General features: G+C 41.5%; 2 protein-coding genes across 2 annotated transcripts in view; both read right to left on the bottom strand.

Moving 5' to 3' along the window:
* Positions 1-20,094, bottom strand: part of LOC311115755 (NLR family CARD domain-containing protein 3-like) — a gene marked incomplete at its 3' end in the record, with an annotated part of 61,132 nt that overhangs the window by 19,278 nt on the left and 21,760 nt on the right. The gene's annotated exons all lie outside the window — the stretch shown is intronic.
* On the bottom strand, positions 13,467-15,311 carry LOC311115750 (stonustoxin subunit beta-like; the record flags this gene model as incomplete). The annotated part of the gene is made up of 4 exons (XM_084190897.1): positions 13,467-14,113; positions 14,543-14,589; positions 14,807-14,980; positions 15,304-15,311. The coding sequence occupies 4 exons, from the start codon at positions 15,309-15,311 to the stop codon at positions 13,587-13,589; spliced, it is 756 nt and encodes a 251-aa protein (XP_084047023.1). The 3' UTR covers positions 13,467-13,586.

Raw genomic sequence — 20,094 nt, 5'->3', positions numbered from 1 at the left:
TATACTGCATTAGCACTCTGTTCATCTCTCTTAGATATATTTATACTGGTACTGTACATGTGGACATCCACCGTATAGCAACTGTATTCCCACTGTACTGTATATCTGTATATCAACTTATAGACCCCCATCTGAACAGTTTATTTCCCCATGCTGTGGCCCTCACCAACCCACTGTACTATATTTCCCCATGCTGTGGCCCTCACCAACCCACTGTACTATATATCTGTATACCAACTGTATTCCCACTGTACTGTATATCTGTATATCAACTGTATTCCCACTGTACTGTATATCTGTATACCAACTGTATTCCCACTGTACTGTATATCTGTATATCAACTGTATTCCCACTGTACTGTATATCTGTATATCAACTGTATTCCCACTGTACTGTATATCTGTATACCAACTGTATTCCCACTGTACTGTATATCTGTATACCAACTGTATTCCCACTGTACTGTATATCTGTATACCAACTGTATTCCCACTGTACTGTATATCTGTATATCAACTGTATTCCCACTGTACTGTATATCTGTATATCAACTGTATTCCCACTGTACTGTATATCTGTATACCAACTGTATTCCCACTGTACTGTATATCTGTATATCAACTGTATTCCCACTGTACTGTATATCTGTATATCAACTGTATTCCCACTGTACTGTATATCTGTATATCCACTGTTCATTCTCTTATAGCTCTATGCTCACTCTTCCTAGTTGTGTATAATGTTGTACATACATTTGTGTAAACTCTGTTGTCTGTATTCTGTCTCTAAATGTTGTCTGTCACTATCACCATGTAAAATTATCTGTACAGATGTGGGATCTTAATTTGATCACCCCCTCCCCCCCCCCCCCCCCCCCACTGCAGAATAACTTTCCCGCAATGCAGGAAATGTAAAACTTGTAGTGTATTTGAGGTTTTAAAAGGCTTATGAAGTTTGTAATTTCCAGTTAGAAATGCCAGACTTGAGTTTAGCTTAATAAAAATGTATCAACCGCTACAAAAATGTACATTAATTATAATTCACATAATAATTCACATTTCCTGTTGCTGCAGGAATATTTTCCTGCTGTAGCAAACTGGCTCAAATTAAAGATCCTACATATGTATGTGCAAATGTACTTGGCGATTAAAGGTGATTCTGATTCTGCAAAGGTTGAGTCTTGAATATTGATATATTGAATTTGACTTGCCCACATTCAGTTAGCTCCATTTTGTATGATTAGACTGACACAAACCTGTCTCAGTAAAAGTAGACTGTTAGGTCTGACTGTTTTACATACATTCACTGTACTAAAATTACACCATACATTTAATTTCTCTACACACTTTACAATCATTACTGGCATGATTCTCACCTTGTAGCCTGAATTCACAACCAGAACATGTCAAGTCATTGAGATATCTACTGTTGTGCTGAGAGAGCACCTTCCTGATGACTAGCACTCTGTGTATTCTTATGGGTGAGGCCTGAGCTGGAATGTGAAGCTAACTGAAGCTAGCTTTAGAAAACCAGTATATCTAGCTTGCATCATAGTCCACCCCTCAGGCTAAGTTCAGGTTTCAGCATGAGGCAGGCATCAACAGCCGAGTTGTAGGCTACAACCTGGGTTGTATTCATTAGTTTACACCACAGACAACAGTTTTAAAATGATGCATAAACAGTTTACTCCAAACGCTGTACAACGTGACCTAAATGGTTTCTGTTGCCAAACGTTTTGCTACGGTGGGCACTAATGAACACACACAACCTGTTTTGAGGAAGTGTAAGTTGTTGTTAGTCTTTCCACAGTATTTATTTGTCTCTCTTTCACACAACATACCTTTCTCAGTGAAAAGCATTAACAGTAGATTAGAAAGAGAAAATGTTGTTGCTTGTTGTGTTTTAAGCCTGTTTTGAGAAGACAAGTCTATAGACCTATGATACAGTACACTCTTAGAAAAAAGAGTCCTCTGGCTGTCCCCATAGGAGAACGCTTTTGGGTTCCAGGTAGAACCCTTCTGGCTTCCATGTAGAACCCTCTGTGGAAAGGATTCTTCATGGAACCCAAAAGGGTTCTACCTAGGACCAAAAAGGGTTCTACAAAGGGTTCTCCTATGGGGACAGCCATATGGGGACAGCCAAAGAACCCTTTTAGATTCTAGATAGTGTAGGAGCGATCACCCTGGGGCACACAGATGGAAACAGAACGAATTCACCCCACGCATCTAATTTATATCCAAAACATTTTAAGGAGAGTAGGCCTATTATAACACTGTCCACAAAACATATCATCAACTACATGAATACACATAACAATATCATCAACTATATGAATACACATAACAATATCATCAACTATATTAATACAGATAACAATATCATCAACTATATGAATACACATAACAATATCATCAACTATATGAATACACATAACAATATCATCAACTATATGAATACACATAACAATATCATCAACTATATAAATATCATAACAATCGTCGTCTTACCTTTTATATGTCTCTCAATAGAAGTAGAGTCTGGAATGATCATTCGGTGGTGGAAAGTTCCTTTAGTTTGTTCTGCTCATTTCCATATCAGGTTCTACCTGTTCTCTCTCCCACTCCCTGTCTCTTTATAGCTCTTACAATGTGCCTTGGCATACATTCTACAAGTGTCTGGAACTCCAAATGTAGTTCTGATTTAGTGTTCCAAATGAAAACAATTTGATTAAACAGGTTAATATGGTTAAAATACATTAAGACTGAGTAATGCTGTGATTGTTTTTATTATTTTGTATTGAAATGTTTGACTTTATTTTCCCTATGTCCTTTCAATATAGGAACAATTTGTGAAATGACAGCCTTCTGTAAATATGGACAAAAGTCTATGGATTAATTTGATGGTATGTGTCTTGCAACATTATGTAAAATGACAGGTTGAGAAACACTGCATCTTCCTAGGTGCATATGTGAGAAGGAACGCAAACTGTCTCCCTATGTGTGTGCCATCCCTAAACATCAAGTGTTTGTGGTTCATTAAAATGTTTATTGTCAAGGTTGAAAAAAGAAAAAATAAGAAAAGAAAAGTGTCTGGAACTCTATTGGAGGGATGTGACATCATTCTTCCACAATAAATTCCATAATTTAGTGTTTTGTTGATGGTTGTCTTCAATTGGGTTGAGACCTGGTGACTGAGACGGCCATGGCATATTGTGAAACATCAGCAAGTTCAGCAATCTTCATCACTGAAGCTCCTGCCAAACGTGCCCCAACACTCACCAATCGATAAGCTCTTCCTGAGGAGGGTCGCAGTCTCTCTTCGTTGCAGCCCCTCTCTCCCCAGGGGTAGCAACTCCTCTCTCCCCAGGGGTAGTAGCTCCTCTCTCCCCAGGGGTAGCAGCTCCTCTCTCCCCAGGGGTAACAACTCCTCTCTCCCCAGGGGTATCAGCTCCTCTCTCCCCAGGGGTAGCAGCTCCTCTCTCCCCAGGGGTAACAGCCCCTCTCTCCCCAGGGGTAACAGCTCCTCTCTCCCCTAGGATTTGGAGACATCGGTGGCTTAGCCCATAGCAGTAGGGGGGTCCGGGAAGGAATTTCAACAGCTAAATCCATTAATACATCACCAGTGTATTGCCAAAAACCACTCAAGAACTTCAAACATAGACTCTGACCTGTCCAATGAGCCAAACTGATTAAAGAATCCCACAGTACCTAAACACCCTCTCTCTCTCTCTCTCTCTCTCTCTCTCTCTCTCTCTCTCTCTCTCTCTCTGCAGTAATTACAATCCCTATATCAGCAATCTGTCTCTGTGTCTTGTCTGTTGTCTCTCTCCATCAACAGAAATATTGGTGAGGGTTAGGCCTACTCCAATACAACATTGAAAACATGAAAACACGACTACATAACACCATTAAATACAGTTGGAATATAGTTACAACACTCCAACTGTTTCCATCAAACAGAAAAACAACAAGAAAGCTGGATGAACACATTTCGATTTCTACATACTGCACTTTGCTTCTGCATGACCCATATAGCTGTTTAAGATCATACAAAGGCTGAGTGCAGTATCAGCATTTAAGGGGTCATAGGTCAGATCAGTGGTCATGGTTGATATGATTGGACCAAAAAAAACAACTTTAAAGCCATTTGTCTCAGATTCACTGTTTGCGTAGACTGCTCTTTGCCTTTGTAGGGCAGTAGTTCAGGTGGCTTCCCTTGCCCTTAGTCTGCCTCCTGTCCCTCCTATCGCCATGGAGACACCTTCCTGAAAACAATGACTCCATACTTTGCTGAAACCTGTTCTGCCAGTTCATGTCCTTAAAGATGAATGTTGGAATGTTCCAATGTGGTTACCCCAAAAAGATGCCAAGATAGATCACACATCCATAACTTGTTTCCTGCTTGTAGCAGGCCGCGTTCACAGGAATCCTTTGCTCTAATTATAGGTCATATGATTTCATGAGAATATTTTTCTGGAGTGAGAGTGTAATGCAAGTCAAGGTGTCCTTGGATGAATGTCAACAAGATTTATAACCAGCATTGTTAAATTAACTGTTGTAATAAATAAAATAAAATATTTGTAAATGTATTGTCACAGACACCGGATTGATGCAGTGAAATGTGTTGTTTTACAGGGGTCATAGTAGTACGGCGCCCCCTGGAGCATATCAGGTGTAAGTGCCTTGCTTAAGTGCACAGACATATTTTTACCTTGACGGCTCAGGTATTTGAACCAGCATCCTTTCAGTTACTGTCCCCACTAGGTAATCTTACCATACCAGTTCACACCCTAACAGAAGACACTGTTCAAGTGCTCAAATGTAGTCCATGAAGAGGTATTAGGATAATGTGCACAGCTATTCTGCCGTACAATTGCAAACTGCTGCTACACATTTGGTCAAAGATGAGTTCAGACCTAAATCAGACTTATATTTTGTGACAAAGTGTCCTGGTTCAATTATCTTCTGTTTCAGAGCAAATGGAGGGTCTAATTTGATGTAACTACAAAATCCCAGTAAAAACCAAGGAAACAGCAGTAAGTGAGGTTACTGCCATCTGGCTTTGTTCCACCATGTTCTACTGCAGTTACTACGGTTTTCCTTGGTATTCTATCAGGCTCTGAGTTCAGGCCATCCCGACCATGACACTCACCCTCACACACTCCATGAGACAGCCAGTGATCCAGTTATCACCAGAATAAACACGGCCCAATCACGGGGAAACATTATGGTTTAAGTCGCATTGAAATGCAAATACACAGATAATGGTAAGAAAGACAGCAAACAAAATATTGAAACGCTCGCTAACATAAAGAAAAGGACTGCATTGATAGTAATACAAAGTCACATAAGGATAAACATTCTCCGTGATGAAATAGTTCTTACCTTATGGATAAAAACAGCTTGAGGGTTGCTACAATACAACATTCAAAACATGAAAACACAACTACACAACACCATTAAAAACAACAAGAAAGCTGGATAAACACATTTAGATTTTATAGATACTGCACTTTGCTTCTGCATGACCCATACAGCTGTTTAAGGTCATACAAAGGCAGAGTGCGGTATCAGCATTTAAGGGGTCATAGGTCAGATCAGTGGTCATAATAAGATGATACATCAGTGCATTTACACTTATCTACCTACGACAAATTTGGCTGGACAGCAAAAACAACTTTAAAGCCTTTTTAGTCTTCAGTTGTACTGTTTTCTAGTTGATGCTCTTTGCCTTTGTAGGGCCGTTTATTCAAGCAGTCAACGGACAACAACTCTTAATGCAATCACGGGGAAAACCCTTTTGAAAGCAGTTTTGACCTTTGTTAAAAAAAGAGGGGGATCAAAGCTTTCCATTGATAACACGTTTATTTCTATACTCCTACAATCGCGCTAATGCATTGTTTTAAAAATGCAGTTACAACCGGAGTATCAAGCATGGTTTAGGCACATTTGCAACAGAGCTCTTAAAGGGGCAACGGCATCTTAAAACCGGAGTGTCAAGCATGGTTTAGAAACATTCACAACAGAGCTCTTAAAGGGGCAACGGCATCTTAAAAGGGCAACTTTGTAATAGAAACCCCCCCCAACAACAATTCTGAGTGAACAATAATAATAATAAATAATAATAATAATCAGGAAGTTGTGTCCAATGGGGTAAATGCAGATGGACAAACCCCATGCTTCATTTATAGCCACTATGCTGCATCCGTTGGGCTACAGGGGATCATGCTTATTGCTAATAGAACATCTGATAATAGACCATGAATATAGGATATATGGTTCAATATGTTAAAATCATTTACCATCTGATAATAGACCATGAATACAGGATATATGGTTCAATATGTTAAAATCATTTAACATCTGATACTAGACCATGCATACAGGCTATATGGTTCAATATGTTAAAATCATTTAACATCTGATAATAGACCATGAATACAGGATATATGGTTCAATATGTTAAAATCATTGAACATCTGATAATAGACCATGAATATAGGATATATGGTTCAATATGTTAAAATCATTTAACATCTGATAATAGACCATGCATACAGGCTATATGGTTCAATATGTTAAATTCATTTAACATCATCTTTACCAATATCTTACTGGGCTCATTCATGGAGGTGGAAATTATATATTAGATGGTGTCAGCATCATTGTATTTTCATTCATTCTGGAGTAGAACGGCCTTTTTCTTGTCACCAGAACTGAGCTTCTTAGAACTGAGCTTCTCAAGAAGTTTCCCCAGGAGGACCCTGGGAACCCTGAGCAAGGGGACTGGAATTGGTCAAATTTGCAGTTTAATACATTTACAAAAACATATCCTATTTTTTACATTTGACTGTGTAAAACCTAGCAGTACTACTTATTTCTCTGAGAGTGAGGCAGACATATATTTGATCATTTGTCTATCTGAAATGAAAGCATCAAATTATAGATTTTAAACAAATACATGTCTGTCATTGAACAATCCCATGCCATGATTAGATAGTGAAAAAACACACCAATCTCTTTCATAATTTCTTTGAACAATAAAGGCTAATTTAACAAAACTTCTGAAAAGTGATATATAGCGTTTTTGAATGAAACTCTTCTGATGTTTCCCCATCTGAGCTCAGAGTAGATGAGAGACTGAGGGGCGGTTTCCCAGACAGAGTTTAATTGAAGTCAGGACCAGGTAAATTCTACTGAAGTATCTCCACAATATCCCCACACGTCTTATTACCTGTTCTGTCTGTGTCCCGTATACTCCCTCTCCGGCGTTCCAGGTCACCAGTCTGCTCATTATTATGCACACCTGTCACCATCGTTACGCCCCCTGCGACCAATCAGACTCACCTGGACTCCATCACCTTCCTGATTACCTCCCCTATATCAGTCACTCCCTTTGGTTCCTTCCCCAGGCGTTATTGATTCTGTTTCAGGGCTTCATGTCTGTACGCTACTCCTGTTTCTTGTTTTGTTTTATGTGTTATTAAATTCACTTCCTGTATTTGCTTCCTGACTCCCAGCGTACACGTTAGTCTGGCTGTAGCAGGCTGGGGAAAAAAAGTATTTAGTCAGCCACCAATTGTGCAAGTTCTCCCACTTAAAAAGATGATAGAGGCCTGTAATTTTCATCATAGGTACACGTCAACTATGACAGACAAAATGAGGAAAAAAAATCCAGAAAATCACATTGTAGGATTTTTAATGAATTTATTGGCAAATTATGGTGGAAAATAAGTATTTGGTCAATAATAAAAGTTTCTCAATACTTTGTTATATACCCTTTGTTGGCAATGACACTGGTCAAACGTTTTCTGTAAGTCTTCACAAGGTTTTCACACACTGTTGCTGGTATTTTGGCCCATTCCTCCATGCAGATCTCCTCTAGAGCAGTGATGTTTTGGGGCTGTCGCTGGGCAACACAGACTTTCAACTCCCTCCAAAGATTTTCTATGGGGTTGAGATCTGGAGACTGGCTAGGCCACTCCAGTACCTTGAAATGCTTCTTACGAAGCCACTCCTTCGTTGCCCGGGCGGTGTGTTTGAGATCATTGTCATGCTGAAAGACCCAGCCACGTTTCATCTTCAATGCCCTTGCTGATTGAAGGAGGTTTTCACTCAAAATCTCACAATACATGGCCCCATTCATTCTTTCCTTTACACGGATCAGTCGTCCTGGTCCCTTTGCAGAAAAACAGCCCCAAAGCATGATGTTTCCACCTCCATGCTTCACAGTAGGTATGGTGTTCTTTGGATGCAACCCAGCATTCTTTGTCCTCCAAACACGACGAGTTGAGTTTTTACCAAAAAGTTCTATTTTGGTTTCATCTGACCATATGACATTCTCCCAATCCTCTTCTGGATCATCCAAATGCACTCTAGCAAACTTCAGACGGGCCTGGACATGTACTGGCTTAAGCAGGGGGACACGTCTGGCACTGCAGGATTTGAGTCCCTGACAGCGTAGTGTGTTACTGATGGTAGGCTTTGTTACTTTGGTCCCAGCTCTCTGCATCATTCACTAGGTCCCCCCGTGTGGTTCTGGGATTTTTGCTCGTGATCATTTTGACCCCACGGGGTGAGATCTTGCGTGGAGCCCGAGATTGAGGGAGATTATCAGTGGTCTTGTATGTCTTCCATTTCCTAATAATTGCTCCCATGGTTGATTTCTTCAAACCAAGCTGCTTACCTATTGCAGATTCAGTCTTCCCAGCCTGGTGCAGGTCTACAATTTTGTTTCTGGTGTCCTTTGACAGCTCTTTGGTCTTGGCCATAGTGGAGTTTGGAGTGTGACTGTTTGAGGTTGTGGACAGGTGTCTTTTATACTGATAACAAGTTCAAACAGGTGCCATTAATACAGGTAACGAGTGGAGGACAGAGGAGCCTCTTAAAGAAGAATTTACAGGTCTGTGAGAGCCAGAAATCTTGCTTGTTTGTAGGTGACCAAATACTTATTTTCCACCATAATTTGCAAATAAATTCATTAATAATCCTACAATGTGATTTTCTGGATTTCTTTTTCTCAATTTGTCTGTCATAGTTGACGTGTACCTATGATGAAAATTACAGGCCTCCCTCATCTTTTTAAGTGGGAGAACTTACACAATTAGTGGCTGACTAAATACTTTTTTCCCCCACTGTATATGGGATTTCCTTTCATCAAAATCCTACACATGGAAATGTGTCCAGTGTGTGTGTGTGTGTGTCAAGTGTGTGTGTCCTGTGTGTGTGTGTGTGTGTCAGGTGTGTGTGTCCAGTGTGTATGTGTGTGTGTGTCCAGTGTGTATGTGTGTGGGTCCAGTGTGAGTGTGTGTGTGTGTGTGTGTCCAGTGTGTGTGTGTCCAGCGTGTGTGTGTGTGTCCAGTGTGTGCGTCCAGTGTGTGTTTGTGTGTTTATGTGTGTCCAGTGTGTGTGAGTGTGTGTGTCCAGTGTGTGTGTTTGTCCAGTGTGTGTGAGTGCGTGTGTAAGTGTGTATGTGTGTGTGTCCAGTGTCTGTGTGTGTGTCCAGTGTGTGTGAGTGTGTGTGTCCAGTGTGTGTGTGTGTCTGTGTCCAGTGTGTGTGAGTGTGTGTGTCCAGTGTGTGTGTGTGTCCAGTGTGTGTGTGTGTGTCCTGTGTGTGTGTGTGTCAGGTGTGTGTGAGTGTGTGTGTCCAGTGTGTGTGTGTGTGTGTGTGTGTGTCCAGTGTGTGTGAGTGTGTGTGTCCAGTGTGTGTGTGTGTGTAGTGTGTGTGTGTCCTGTGTGTGTGTGTGTCAGGTGTGTGTGTGTGTCCAGTGTGTGTGTGTGTCAGGTGTGTGTGTGTCCAGTGTGAGTGTGTGTGTGTCGTGTGTGTGTGTGTCCAGTGTGTATGTGTGTGGGTCCAGTGTGAGTGTGTGTGTGTGTGTGTGTCCAGTGTGTGTGTGTCCAGTGTGTGTGTGTGTGTGTGTGTGTCCAGTGTGTGTGAGTGTGTGTGTCCAGTGTGTGTGTGTGTCCAGTGTGTGTGTGTGTCCTGTGTGTGTGTGTGTCAGGTGTGTGTGTGTCAGGTGTGTGTGTGTCCAGTGTGTGTGTGTCCAGCGTATGTGTGTGTCCAGTGTGTTTGTGTGTTTGTGTGTGTCCAGTGTGTGTGAGTGTGTGTGTCCAGTGTGTGTGTGTGTGTGTCCAGTGTGTGTGTGTGTGTGTGTGTGTGTGTATGTCTCCAGTGTGTGTGTCGTGTGTGTGTGTGTGTGTCAGGTGTGTGTGTGTGTCCAGTGTGTGTGTGTGTCCTGTGTGTGTGTGTGTGTGTCCTGTGTGTGTGTCAGGTGTTTGTGTCCAGTGTGTGTGAGTGTGTGTGTCCAGTGTGTGTGTGTGGGGGTCCAGTGTGAGTGTGTGTGTGTGTGTGTGTATAGTGTGTGTGTGTCCAGCACATGTGTGTGTGTCCAGTGTGTGTGTCCAATGTGTGTGTGTGTTTGTGTGTGTCCAGTATGTGTGAGTGTGTGTGTCCAGTGTGTGTGTGTGTGTGTGTACAGTGTGTGTGTGTGTCCTGTGTGTGTGTCAGGTGTGTGTGTCCAGTGTGTGTGTGTGTGTGTCCTGTGTGTATGTCCTGTGTGTGTGTGTGTCCTGTGTGTGTCAGCTGTGTGTGTGTGTGTCCAGTGTGTGTGTATGTGTCCTGTGTGTGTGTCCTGTGTGTGTGTCAGGTGTGTGTGTGTGTGTCCAGTGTGTATGTGTGTGTCCTGTGTGTGTGTTCCCAGTTTGTGTATGTGTGTGTGTCCAGTGTGTATGAGTGTTTGTCCAGTGTGTGTGTATGTGTCCTGTGTGTGTGTGTGTGTGTGTCAGGTGTGTGTGTGTGTGTCAGGTGTGTGTGTGTCCAATGTGTGTATGTGTGTGTGTCCAGTGTGTATGAGTGTGTGACCTGTGTGTGTGTTTGTCCAGTGTGTGTGTGTGTGTGTGTCCAGTGTGTGTCCTCTGTGTGTGTGTGTGTGTGTGTCCAGTGTGTGTGTCCCCAGTGTGTGTGTGTCCAGTGTATGTGTGTGTGTCCAGTGTGTGTGTATGTCCAGAGTGTGTGTGTGTCCAGTGTGTGGGTGTGTTTGTCCAGTGTGTGTCCAGTGTGTGTGTGTTTGTGATCAGTGTGTGTGTGTCCTGTGTGTGTGTGTGTGTGTCCAGTGTGTGTTTGTCCGGTGTGTGTTCAGTGTGTTTGTTCAGTGTGTGTGTGTGTGTGTGTACAGTGTGTGTGTATCAAGTGTGTTTTTGTGTCCAGTGTGTGTGTGTTCAGTATGTGTGTGTCCAGTGTGTGTGTGTGTGTGTGTGTGTGTCCAGTGTTTGTGTGTGTCCAGTGTGTGTGTGTGTCCAGTGTGTGTGTGTGTCCAGTGTGTGTGTCCAGTGTGTCAGTGTGTGTGTGTGTGTCCAGGTGTGTGTGTGTGTGTGAATCTAGTGTGTGTGTGTGTGTGTGTCCATTGTGTCCAGTGTGTGTGTCCAGTGTTTGTGTGTTCAGTGTGTGTGTGTTCCCATTGTGTGTGTATGTGTGTGTGTGTCCAGTGTGTATGTGTGTGGGTCCAGTGTGAGTGTGTGTGTGTGTGTCCAGTGTGTGTGTGTCCAGCGTGTGTGTGTGTGTCCAGTGTGTGCGTCCAGTGTGTGTTTGTGTGTTTATGTGTGTCCAGTGTGTGTGAGTCTGTGTGTCCAGTGTGTGTGTGTGTGTGTCCAGTGTGTGTGAGTGTGTGTGTAAGTGTGTATGTGTGTGAGTCCAGTGTCTGTGTGTGTGTCCAGTGTGTGTGAGTGTGTGTGTCCAGTGTGTGTGTGTGTGTGTGTCCAGTGTGTGTGAGTGTCTGTGTCCAGTGTGTGTGTGTGTGTGTGTGTGTGTCCAGTGTGTGTGAGTGTGTTTGTTCAGTGTGTGTGTGTGTCCAGTGTGTGTGTGTGTCCTGTGTGTGTGTGTGTCAGGTGTGTGTGTGTGTCCAGTGTGTGTGTGTGTCAGGTGTGTGTGTGTCCAGTGTGAGTGTGTGTGTGTCGTATGTGTGTGTGTCCAGTGTGTATGTGTGTGGGTCCAGTGTGAGTGTGTGTGTGTGTGTGTGTCCAGTGTGTGTGTGTCCAGTGTGTGTGTGTGTGTGTGTGTGTCCAGTGTGTGTGAGTGTGTGTGTCCAGTGTGTGTGTGTGTCCAGTGTGTGTGTGTGTCCTGTGTGTGTGTGTGTGTGTCAGGTGTGTGTGTGTGTCCAGTGTGTGTGTGTGTCAGGTGTGTGTGTGTCCAGTGTGTGTGTGTCCAGCGTAAGTGTGTTTCCAGTGTGTTTGTGTGTTTGTGTGTGTCCAGTGTGTGTAAGTGTGTGTGTCCAGTGTGTGTGTGTGTGTGTGTGTGTCCAGTGTGTGTGTGTGTGTGTGTGTGTATGTGTCCAGTGTGTGTGTCCTGTGTGTGTGTGTGTCAGGTGTGTGTGTGTGTCCAGTGTGTGTGTGTGTCCTGTGTGTGTGTGTGTCCTGTGTGTGTGTCAGGTGTTTGTGTCCATTGTGTGTGAGTGTGTGTGTCCAGTGTGTGTGTGTGTGGGTCCAGTGTGAGTGTGTGTGTGTGTGTGTGTATAGTGTGTGTGTGTCCAGCATATGTGTGTGTGTCCAATGTGTGTGTCCAATGTGTGTGTGTGTTTGTGTGTGTCCACTATGTGTGAGTGTGTGTGTCCAGTGTGTGTGTGTGTGTGTGTGTCCAGTGTGTGTGTGTGTCCTGTGTGTGTGTGTGTGTCAGGTGTGTGTGTGTGTGTGTGTACAGTGTGTGTGTGTGTGTCCTGTGTGTGTGTCAGGTGTGTGTGTCCAGTGTGTGTGTGTGTGTGTCCTGTGTGTGTGTCCTGTGTGTGTGTGTGTGTGTGTGTGTGTGTGTCAGCTGTGTGTGTGTGTGTCCAGTGTGTGTGTATGTGTCCTGTGTGTGTGTCCTGTGTGTGTGTCAGGTGTGTGTATGTGTCCAGTGTGTATGTGTGTGTCCTGTGTGTGTGTTTCCAGTTTGTGTATGTGTGTGTGTCCAGTGTGTATGAGTGTTTGTCCAGTGTGTGTGTATGTGTCCTGTGTGTGTGTGTGTGTGTCAGGTGTGTGTGTGTGTGTCAGGTGTGTGTGTGTCCAGTGTGTGTATGTGCGTGTGTCCAGTGTGTGTGTATGTCCAGAGTGTGTGTGTGTCCAGTGTGTGGGTGTGTTTGTCCAGTGTGTGTCCAGTGTGTGTGTGTGTGTGATCAGTGTGTGTGTGTCCTGTGTGTGTGTGTGTGTGTGTGTCCAGTGTGTGTTTGTCCGGTGTGTGTTCAGTGTGTTTGTTCAGTGTGTGTTTGTGTGTGTGTACAGTGTGTGTGTATCAAGTGTGTTTTTGTGTCCAGTGTGTGTGTGTTCAGTATGTGTGTGTCCAGTGTGTGTGTGTGTGTGTGTGTGTGTGTGTCCAGTGTTTGTGTGTGTCCAGTGTGTGTGTGTGTCCAGTGTGTGTGTGTGTCCAGTGTGTGTGTCCAGTGTGTCAGTGTGTGTGTGTGTGTCCAGTGTGTGTGTGTGTTTGTGTGAATCTAGTGTGTGTGTGTGTGTGTGTGTCCAGTGTGTCCAGTGTGTGTGTCCAGTGTTTGTGTGTTCAGTGTGTGTGTGTTCCCATTGTGTGTGTGTGTGTGTGTGTGTGTCAGTGTTACCATGGTTATTATTTACAGGGACACTGAGGAGTCAACATCATAAACCCTAAACCCTGGATAGAGGGGCTCAGTGAATGTGGAGCGTAATGTGTACAGGTGGGTCAGTGTGTCAGAGGAGACTCTGTAGAAGGACAGAGTGCCGGCTGGCCAGTCCAGATACACTCCTACTCTGTGGGAGCTGGAGGAGGGGACGTCTATGGTAGTGGACTTATTATTGTGACAGGCATAGTAACTGTTGCCAGAGCAGATCAGACTCCAGGACTTGTCATTCCATCCAATCCCACAGTCATCACCCCCTCCTCTCCTGCTGATTCCTTTATATGCCACTCCTATACCAGCCGCTCTCCCACTCCACTCTACCTCCCAGTAACAGCGCCCAGTCAGACCCTCTCTACACAGCACCTGTTCACAGACCTCAAATCTCTCTGGGTGATCAGGATACGGCTGCTCCTCTCTCCTCCATGTCACCTTTCTGTTCTCCTCAGACAGAGAGAGGTCTCTGTTTACTGTGTTTAGGTCCAGTGTGAGATCACAGACATCTGATGGATGAAACCAGACACAATATTAGAAATCATCATCATTCACATTAGAATGTTAACTCACTTTTCACTAATTCATTTAATGTAAATGTTTCTAGGTATCAAAAGGAGAAGTTAAGGTAACTTGAGATTTGTTGAATGATCATATGTTATACTGTATGGTAATATAAAACACACTTATTCCCATTAATTACACACACACACATCCTGAACACACACATTTCTAAAGTCACACGAACACACCACACACAGACACACACATTGTCAAAGCAACTCTTTGTAAACTTTGGTGTCCCTGATTTGTGCTTCTGTAGAACTACAGCTGATATTTAATATGACCAAGTAAGTAATGATGGTGGTCTTTGACTTTGACTTCACTTGAATTAAGACTTATTCTTAGTCATATTCTTCCCAGCAGTCAACACTCACATTTTCTAAGTCCAGGTTTCATTGTGTTCTCTCCACCATGTTCCACACTGTAGCGGTAAGCAGAAGAACAGACAGTCATTGAGGGATACACCTGAACTCACACACACACACACACACACACACACACACACACACACACACACACACACACACACACACACACAGCATATAACTTAGTCCAAGTGGTGGTCAGAATGTTTGTCTTAACTAGCCTGATAACTCCAACATGTCTGATATGAACATTGACATAAACCCTCTACATACTTGAGTTTCTCCAGTCTGCAGTGTGGATCCTCCAGTCCAGCAGAGAGCAGTCTGACTCCTGAGTCTCCTGGGTGATTGTAGCTCAGGTCCAGCTCTCTCAGGTGTGAGGGGTTTGACTTCAGAGCTGAGACCAGAGAAGCACAGCCTTCCTCTGTGACTAGACAGCCTGACAGCCTGCAAAGAGTCAAATCATATTAAAACCACACTGCTATTCTTTGGTGGTGAAAATAGTGGCAGTATATTTTTTCTACATATTCATTTATACCAGCGTCCTGAAACCTGCCATTTATATATCATTTTTAGAAAAAATCATAATATTGTTTGTAGAGAGAAAAATGTATAGTACGAATATTTGAGTAGACTGACCAGAGCAGTTTAAAAAGCAGTATCAGTCAAAAGACAGACAGTGAGGTATCAGATTTAGATTGTATTGAGTATACAGTCCACAACATATCTAGTTTGACAGGGAAGCTAACGTTTTAAATGTTGAACTGTACTCCAACATTTTGGATTTGAGATCAGATGTTTTATATGAGGTGACAGTATATAATGTCACCTTTTATTTGAGGGTATTTTAATACATATCTGTTTCACCATTTAGAAAAATAAAAGCCCTTTATGTATCTAGTCCCCCTATTTGAAGAAGTCATAAGTATTCTGACCAATTCACTTATAGTGTATTAAAGTAGTCAAAAGTTTAGTATTTGGTCCCATATTCTTTGAATGCAATGACTAAATCAAGCCTGTGACTGCCATGATTGAGAAAGATCATGAATGAATCATGAATAATAATGAGTGAGAAAGTTACAGAGGCTTCAACAAAACATGCTAACCTCTCACCATTACCAATAACAGATGGGGGTATGATCCTTGTGCCTCTGTAACTTTCTCATTCATCATCATGCACGATTCATTCATGATTATTCATAATCATGGTAGCGTCCACATGAATGTAGAAGTGTTCAGAAACATCTTCTATTCTTACTGACAATACAAGTGAAGTGACTCCAAAATGACAGGACATTATTCACCATTCAGTTTCTATTGGGAAAAACATCATCTCAAACACAACCAAGACAAACTGCAAATGTATTCAACAAATTTGTAGAATCACAAGCTTGATGTAATCACTGCAGGTAAGGAATATGGGACCAAATACTAAACGTATGACTAAATGAATTTGTCCAAATAACTACGACTTCTTCAAATGGGAGAACTAGACACATAAAATGTTTTCCTATCTAAACGGAAAAACAGATATGTATGAAAAACCTAAAATAAAAGGTGACATTCTGTACTTTTGCCTAATATGAAACATTATATCTCAAATCCAAAATAATGGAGCATAACACCAAATGTAAAACTGTAAGCTTCACTGTCTAAACACATATGGTGTGGACTATGTGTGCCTGGTAAACACATGTGGATCTGGTGAACAGTTATAACTTGTTGACCAACTACAGGAATACTGACCTCAGAGTCTCCAGTTTACAGTGGGGATTCCCCAGTCCAGCAGAGAGCAGCTTCACTCCTGAATCCTTCAGGTCATTGTTACTCAGATCCAGCTCTCTCAGGTGTGAGGGGTTTGACTTCAGAGCTGAGACCAGAGAAGCACAGCCTTCCTCTGTGACTAGACAGCCTGACAGCCTGCAAAGAGTCAAATCATATTAAAACCACACTGCTATTCTTTGGTGGTGGAAGTAGTGGTAATATATTTTTTCAACATATTCAGATATATCAGTGTCCTGAAACTTGCCATATCTATTCATAAATTAATGAATGTTTCATTATTAGAAATGATCATATATTGATTGTAGAGAGAAACATGTATAGTACGAATATTTGAGTAGACTGACCAGAGCAGTTTAAAAAGCAGTATCAGTCAAAAGACAGACAGTGAGGTATCAGATTTAGATTGTATTGAGTATACAGTCCACACCATATCTATTTTGACAGTGAAGATAACATTTTAAATGTGGCTCTATACACCAGCATTTTGGATTTGAGATCAAATGTTTTATATGAGGTGACAGTATATAATGTCACCTTTAAATTGAGAGAATTTTTATACATATCTGTTTCACCATTTAGAAAAACAAAAGCCCTTTATGTATCTAGTCCCCCTTTTTCAAGAAGTCAAGTATTCTGACCAATTAACTTATAGTGTATTAAAGTAGTCAAAAGTTTAGTATTTGGTCCCATATTATTTGAATGAAATGACTAAATCAAGCCTGTGACTGCCATGATTGAGAAAGATCATGAATGAATCATGAATAATAATGAATGAGAAAGTTACAGAGGCTACAACAAAACATGCTAACCTCTCACCATTAACATCAAATAAAATGTGACATTCTGTACTGTCACCTAATATGAAACATTCTATCTCAAATCCAAAATGCTGGAGCATAGCACCAAATTTAAAACTGTAAGCTTCACTGTCCAAACACATATGGTGTGGACTTTGTGTGCCTGGTAAACACATGTGGATCTGGTGAACAGTTATCACTTGTTGACCAAATACAGGAATACTGACCTCAGAGTCTCCAGTTTACAGTGGGGATTCCCCAGTCCAGCAGAGAGCAGCTTCACTCCTGAATCCTTCAGGTCATTGTTACTCAGATCCAGCTCTCTCAGGTGTGAGGGGTTTGACTTCAGAGCTGAGACCAGAGAAGCACAGCCTTCCTCTGTGACTAGACAGCCTGACAGCCTGCAAAGAGTCAAATCATATTAAAACCACACTGCTATTCTTTGGTGGTGAAAATAGTGGCAATATATATATTTTTTTTTATTCAGATATATCAGTGTCCTGAAACCTGCCATATCTATTCATAAATGAATGTATCATGATTAGAAATGACACGTTATTAAAGTATTGCTTGTAGAGAGAAACATGTATAGTCCAAATATTTGAGTAGACTGACCAGAGCAGTTTAAAAAGCAGTATCAGTCAAAAGACAGACAGTGAGGTATTAGATTTAGATTGTATTGAGTATACAGTCCACACCATATCTATTTTGACAGTGAAGCTAACATTTTAAATGTGGCTCTATACTCCAGCATTTTGGATTTGAGATCAAATGTTTCATATGAGGTGACAGTATATAATGTCACCTTTTATTTGAGGGTATTTTAATACATATCTGTTTCACCATTTAGAAAAATAAAAGCCCTTTATGTATCAAGTCCCCCTATTTGAAGAAGTCATAAATATTCTGACCAATTCACTTATAGTGTATTAAAGTATTCAAAAGTTTAGCATTTGGTCCCATATTCTTTGAATGCAATGACTAAATCAAGCCTGTGACTGCCATGATTGAGAAAGATCATGAATGAATCATGAATAATAATGAGTGAGAAAGTTACAGAGGCTACAACAAAACATGCTAACCTCTCACCATTACCAATAACAGAGGGGGTATGATCCTTGTTCCTCTGTAACTTTCACATTCATCATCATTCACGATTCATTCATGATTATTCATAATCATGGTAGCGTCCACATGAATGTAGAAGTGTTCAGAAACATCTTCTATTCTTACTTACAATACAAGTGAAGTGACTCCAAAATGACAGGACATTATTCACCATTCAGTTTCTATTGGGAAAAACATCATCCAAAACACAACTAAAACAAACTGCAAATGCATTCAACACGTTTGTAGAATCACAGGCTTGATGTAATCACTGCAGGTAAGGAATATGGGACCAAATACTAAACTTTGGACTAAATTAATTTGTCCAAATAACTACGACTTCTTCAAATGGGAGAACTAGACACATAAAATGTTTTCCTATCTAAACAGTAAAACAGATATGTATCGAAAACCTAAAATGAAAGGTGACATTCTGTATTGTTGCCTAATATGAAACATTATATCTCAAATCCAAGATGCTGGAGCATAGTACCAAATGTAAAACTGTAAACTTCACTATCCAAACACATATGGTGTGGACTATGTGTGCCTGGTAAACACATGTGGATCTGGTGAACAGTTATCACTTGTTGACCAACTACAGGAATACTGACCTCAGAGTCTCCAGTTTACAGTGGGGATTCCCCAGTCCAGCAGAGAGCAGCTTCACTCCTGAATCCTTCAGGTCATTGTTACTCAGATCCAGCTCTCTCAGGTGTGAGGGGTTTGACTTCAGAGCTGAGACCAGAGAAGCACAGCCTTCCTCTGTGACTAGACAGCCTGACAGCCTGCAAAGAGTCAAATCATATTAAAACCACACTGCTATTCTTTGGTGGTGGAAGTAGTGGCAATATATTTTTTCAACATATTCAGATATATCAGTGTCCTGAAACTTGCCATATCTATTCATAAATTAATGAATGTTTCATTATTAGAAATGATCATATATTGATTGTAGAGAGAAACATGTATAGTACATATATTTGAGTAGACTGACCAGAGCAGTTTAAAAAGCAGTATCAGTCAAAAGACAGACAGTGAGGTATCAGATTTAGATTGTATTGAGTATACAGTCCACAACATATCTATTTTGACAGTGAAGATAACATTTTAAATGTGGCTCTATACACCAGCATTTTGGATTTGAGATCAAATGTTTTATATGAGGTGACAGTATATAATGTCACCTTTAAATTGAGAGAATTTTTATACATATCTGTTTCACCATTTAGAAAAACAAAAGCCCTTTATGTATCTAGTCCCCCTTTTTCAAGAAGTCAAGTATTCTGACCAATTAACTTATAGTGTATTAAAGTAGTCAAAAGTTTAGTATTTGGTCCCATATTATTTGAATGAAATGACTAAATCAAGCCTGTGACTGCCATGATTGAGAAAGATCATGAATTAATCATGAATAATAATGAGTGAGAAAGTTACAGAGGCTACAACAAAACATGCTAACCTCTCACCATTAACATCAAATAAAAGGTGACATTCTGTACTGTTGCCTAATATGAAACATTCTATCTCAAATCCAAAATGCTGGAGCATAGCACCAAATTTAAAACTGTAAGCTTCACTGTCCAAACACATATGGTGTGGACTATGTGTGCCTGGTAAACACATGTGGATCTGGTGAACAGTTATCACTTGTTGACCAACTACAGGAATACTGACCTCAGAGTCTCTAGTTTACAGTGGGGATTCCCCAGTCCAGCAGAGAGCAGCTTCACTCCTGAATCCTTCAGGTCATTGTTACTCAGATCCAGCTCTCTCAGGTGTGAGGGGTTTGACTTCAGAGCTGAGACCAGAGAAGCACAGCCTTCCTCTGTGACTAGACAGCCTGACAGCCTGTAAAGAGTCAAATCATAT

Source organism: Coregonus lavaretus (assembly GCF_964263955.1).
Source record: "Coregonus lavaretus genome assembly, contig: HAP1_SCAFFOLD_397, whole genome shotgun sequence".
Taxonomy (NCBI): Eukaryota; Metazoa; Chordata; class Actinopteri; order Salmoniformes; family Salmonidae; genus Coregonus; species Coregonus lavaretus.
Note: the sequence above shows the minus strand (reverse complement) of the source record. Positions and strands in the feature narration are given on the sequence as shown.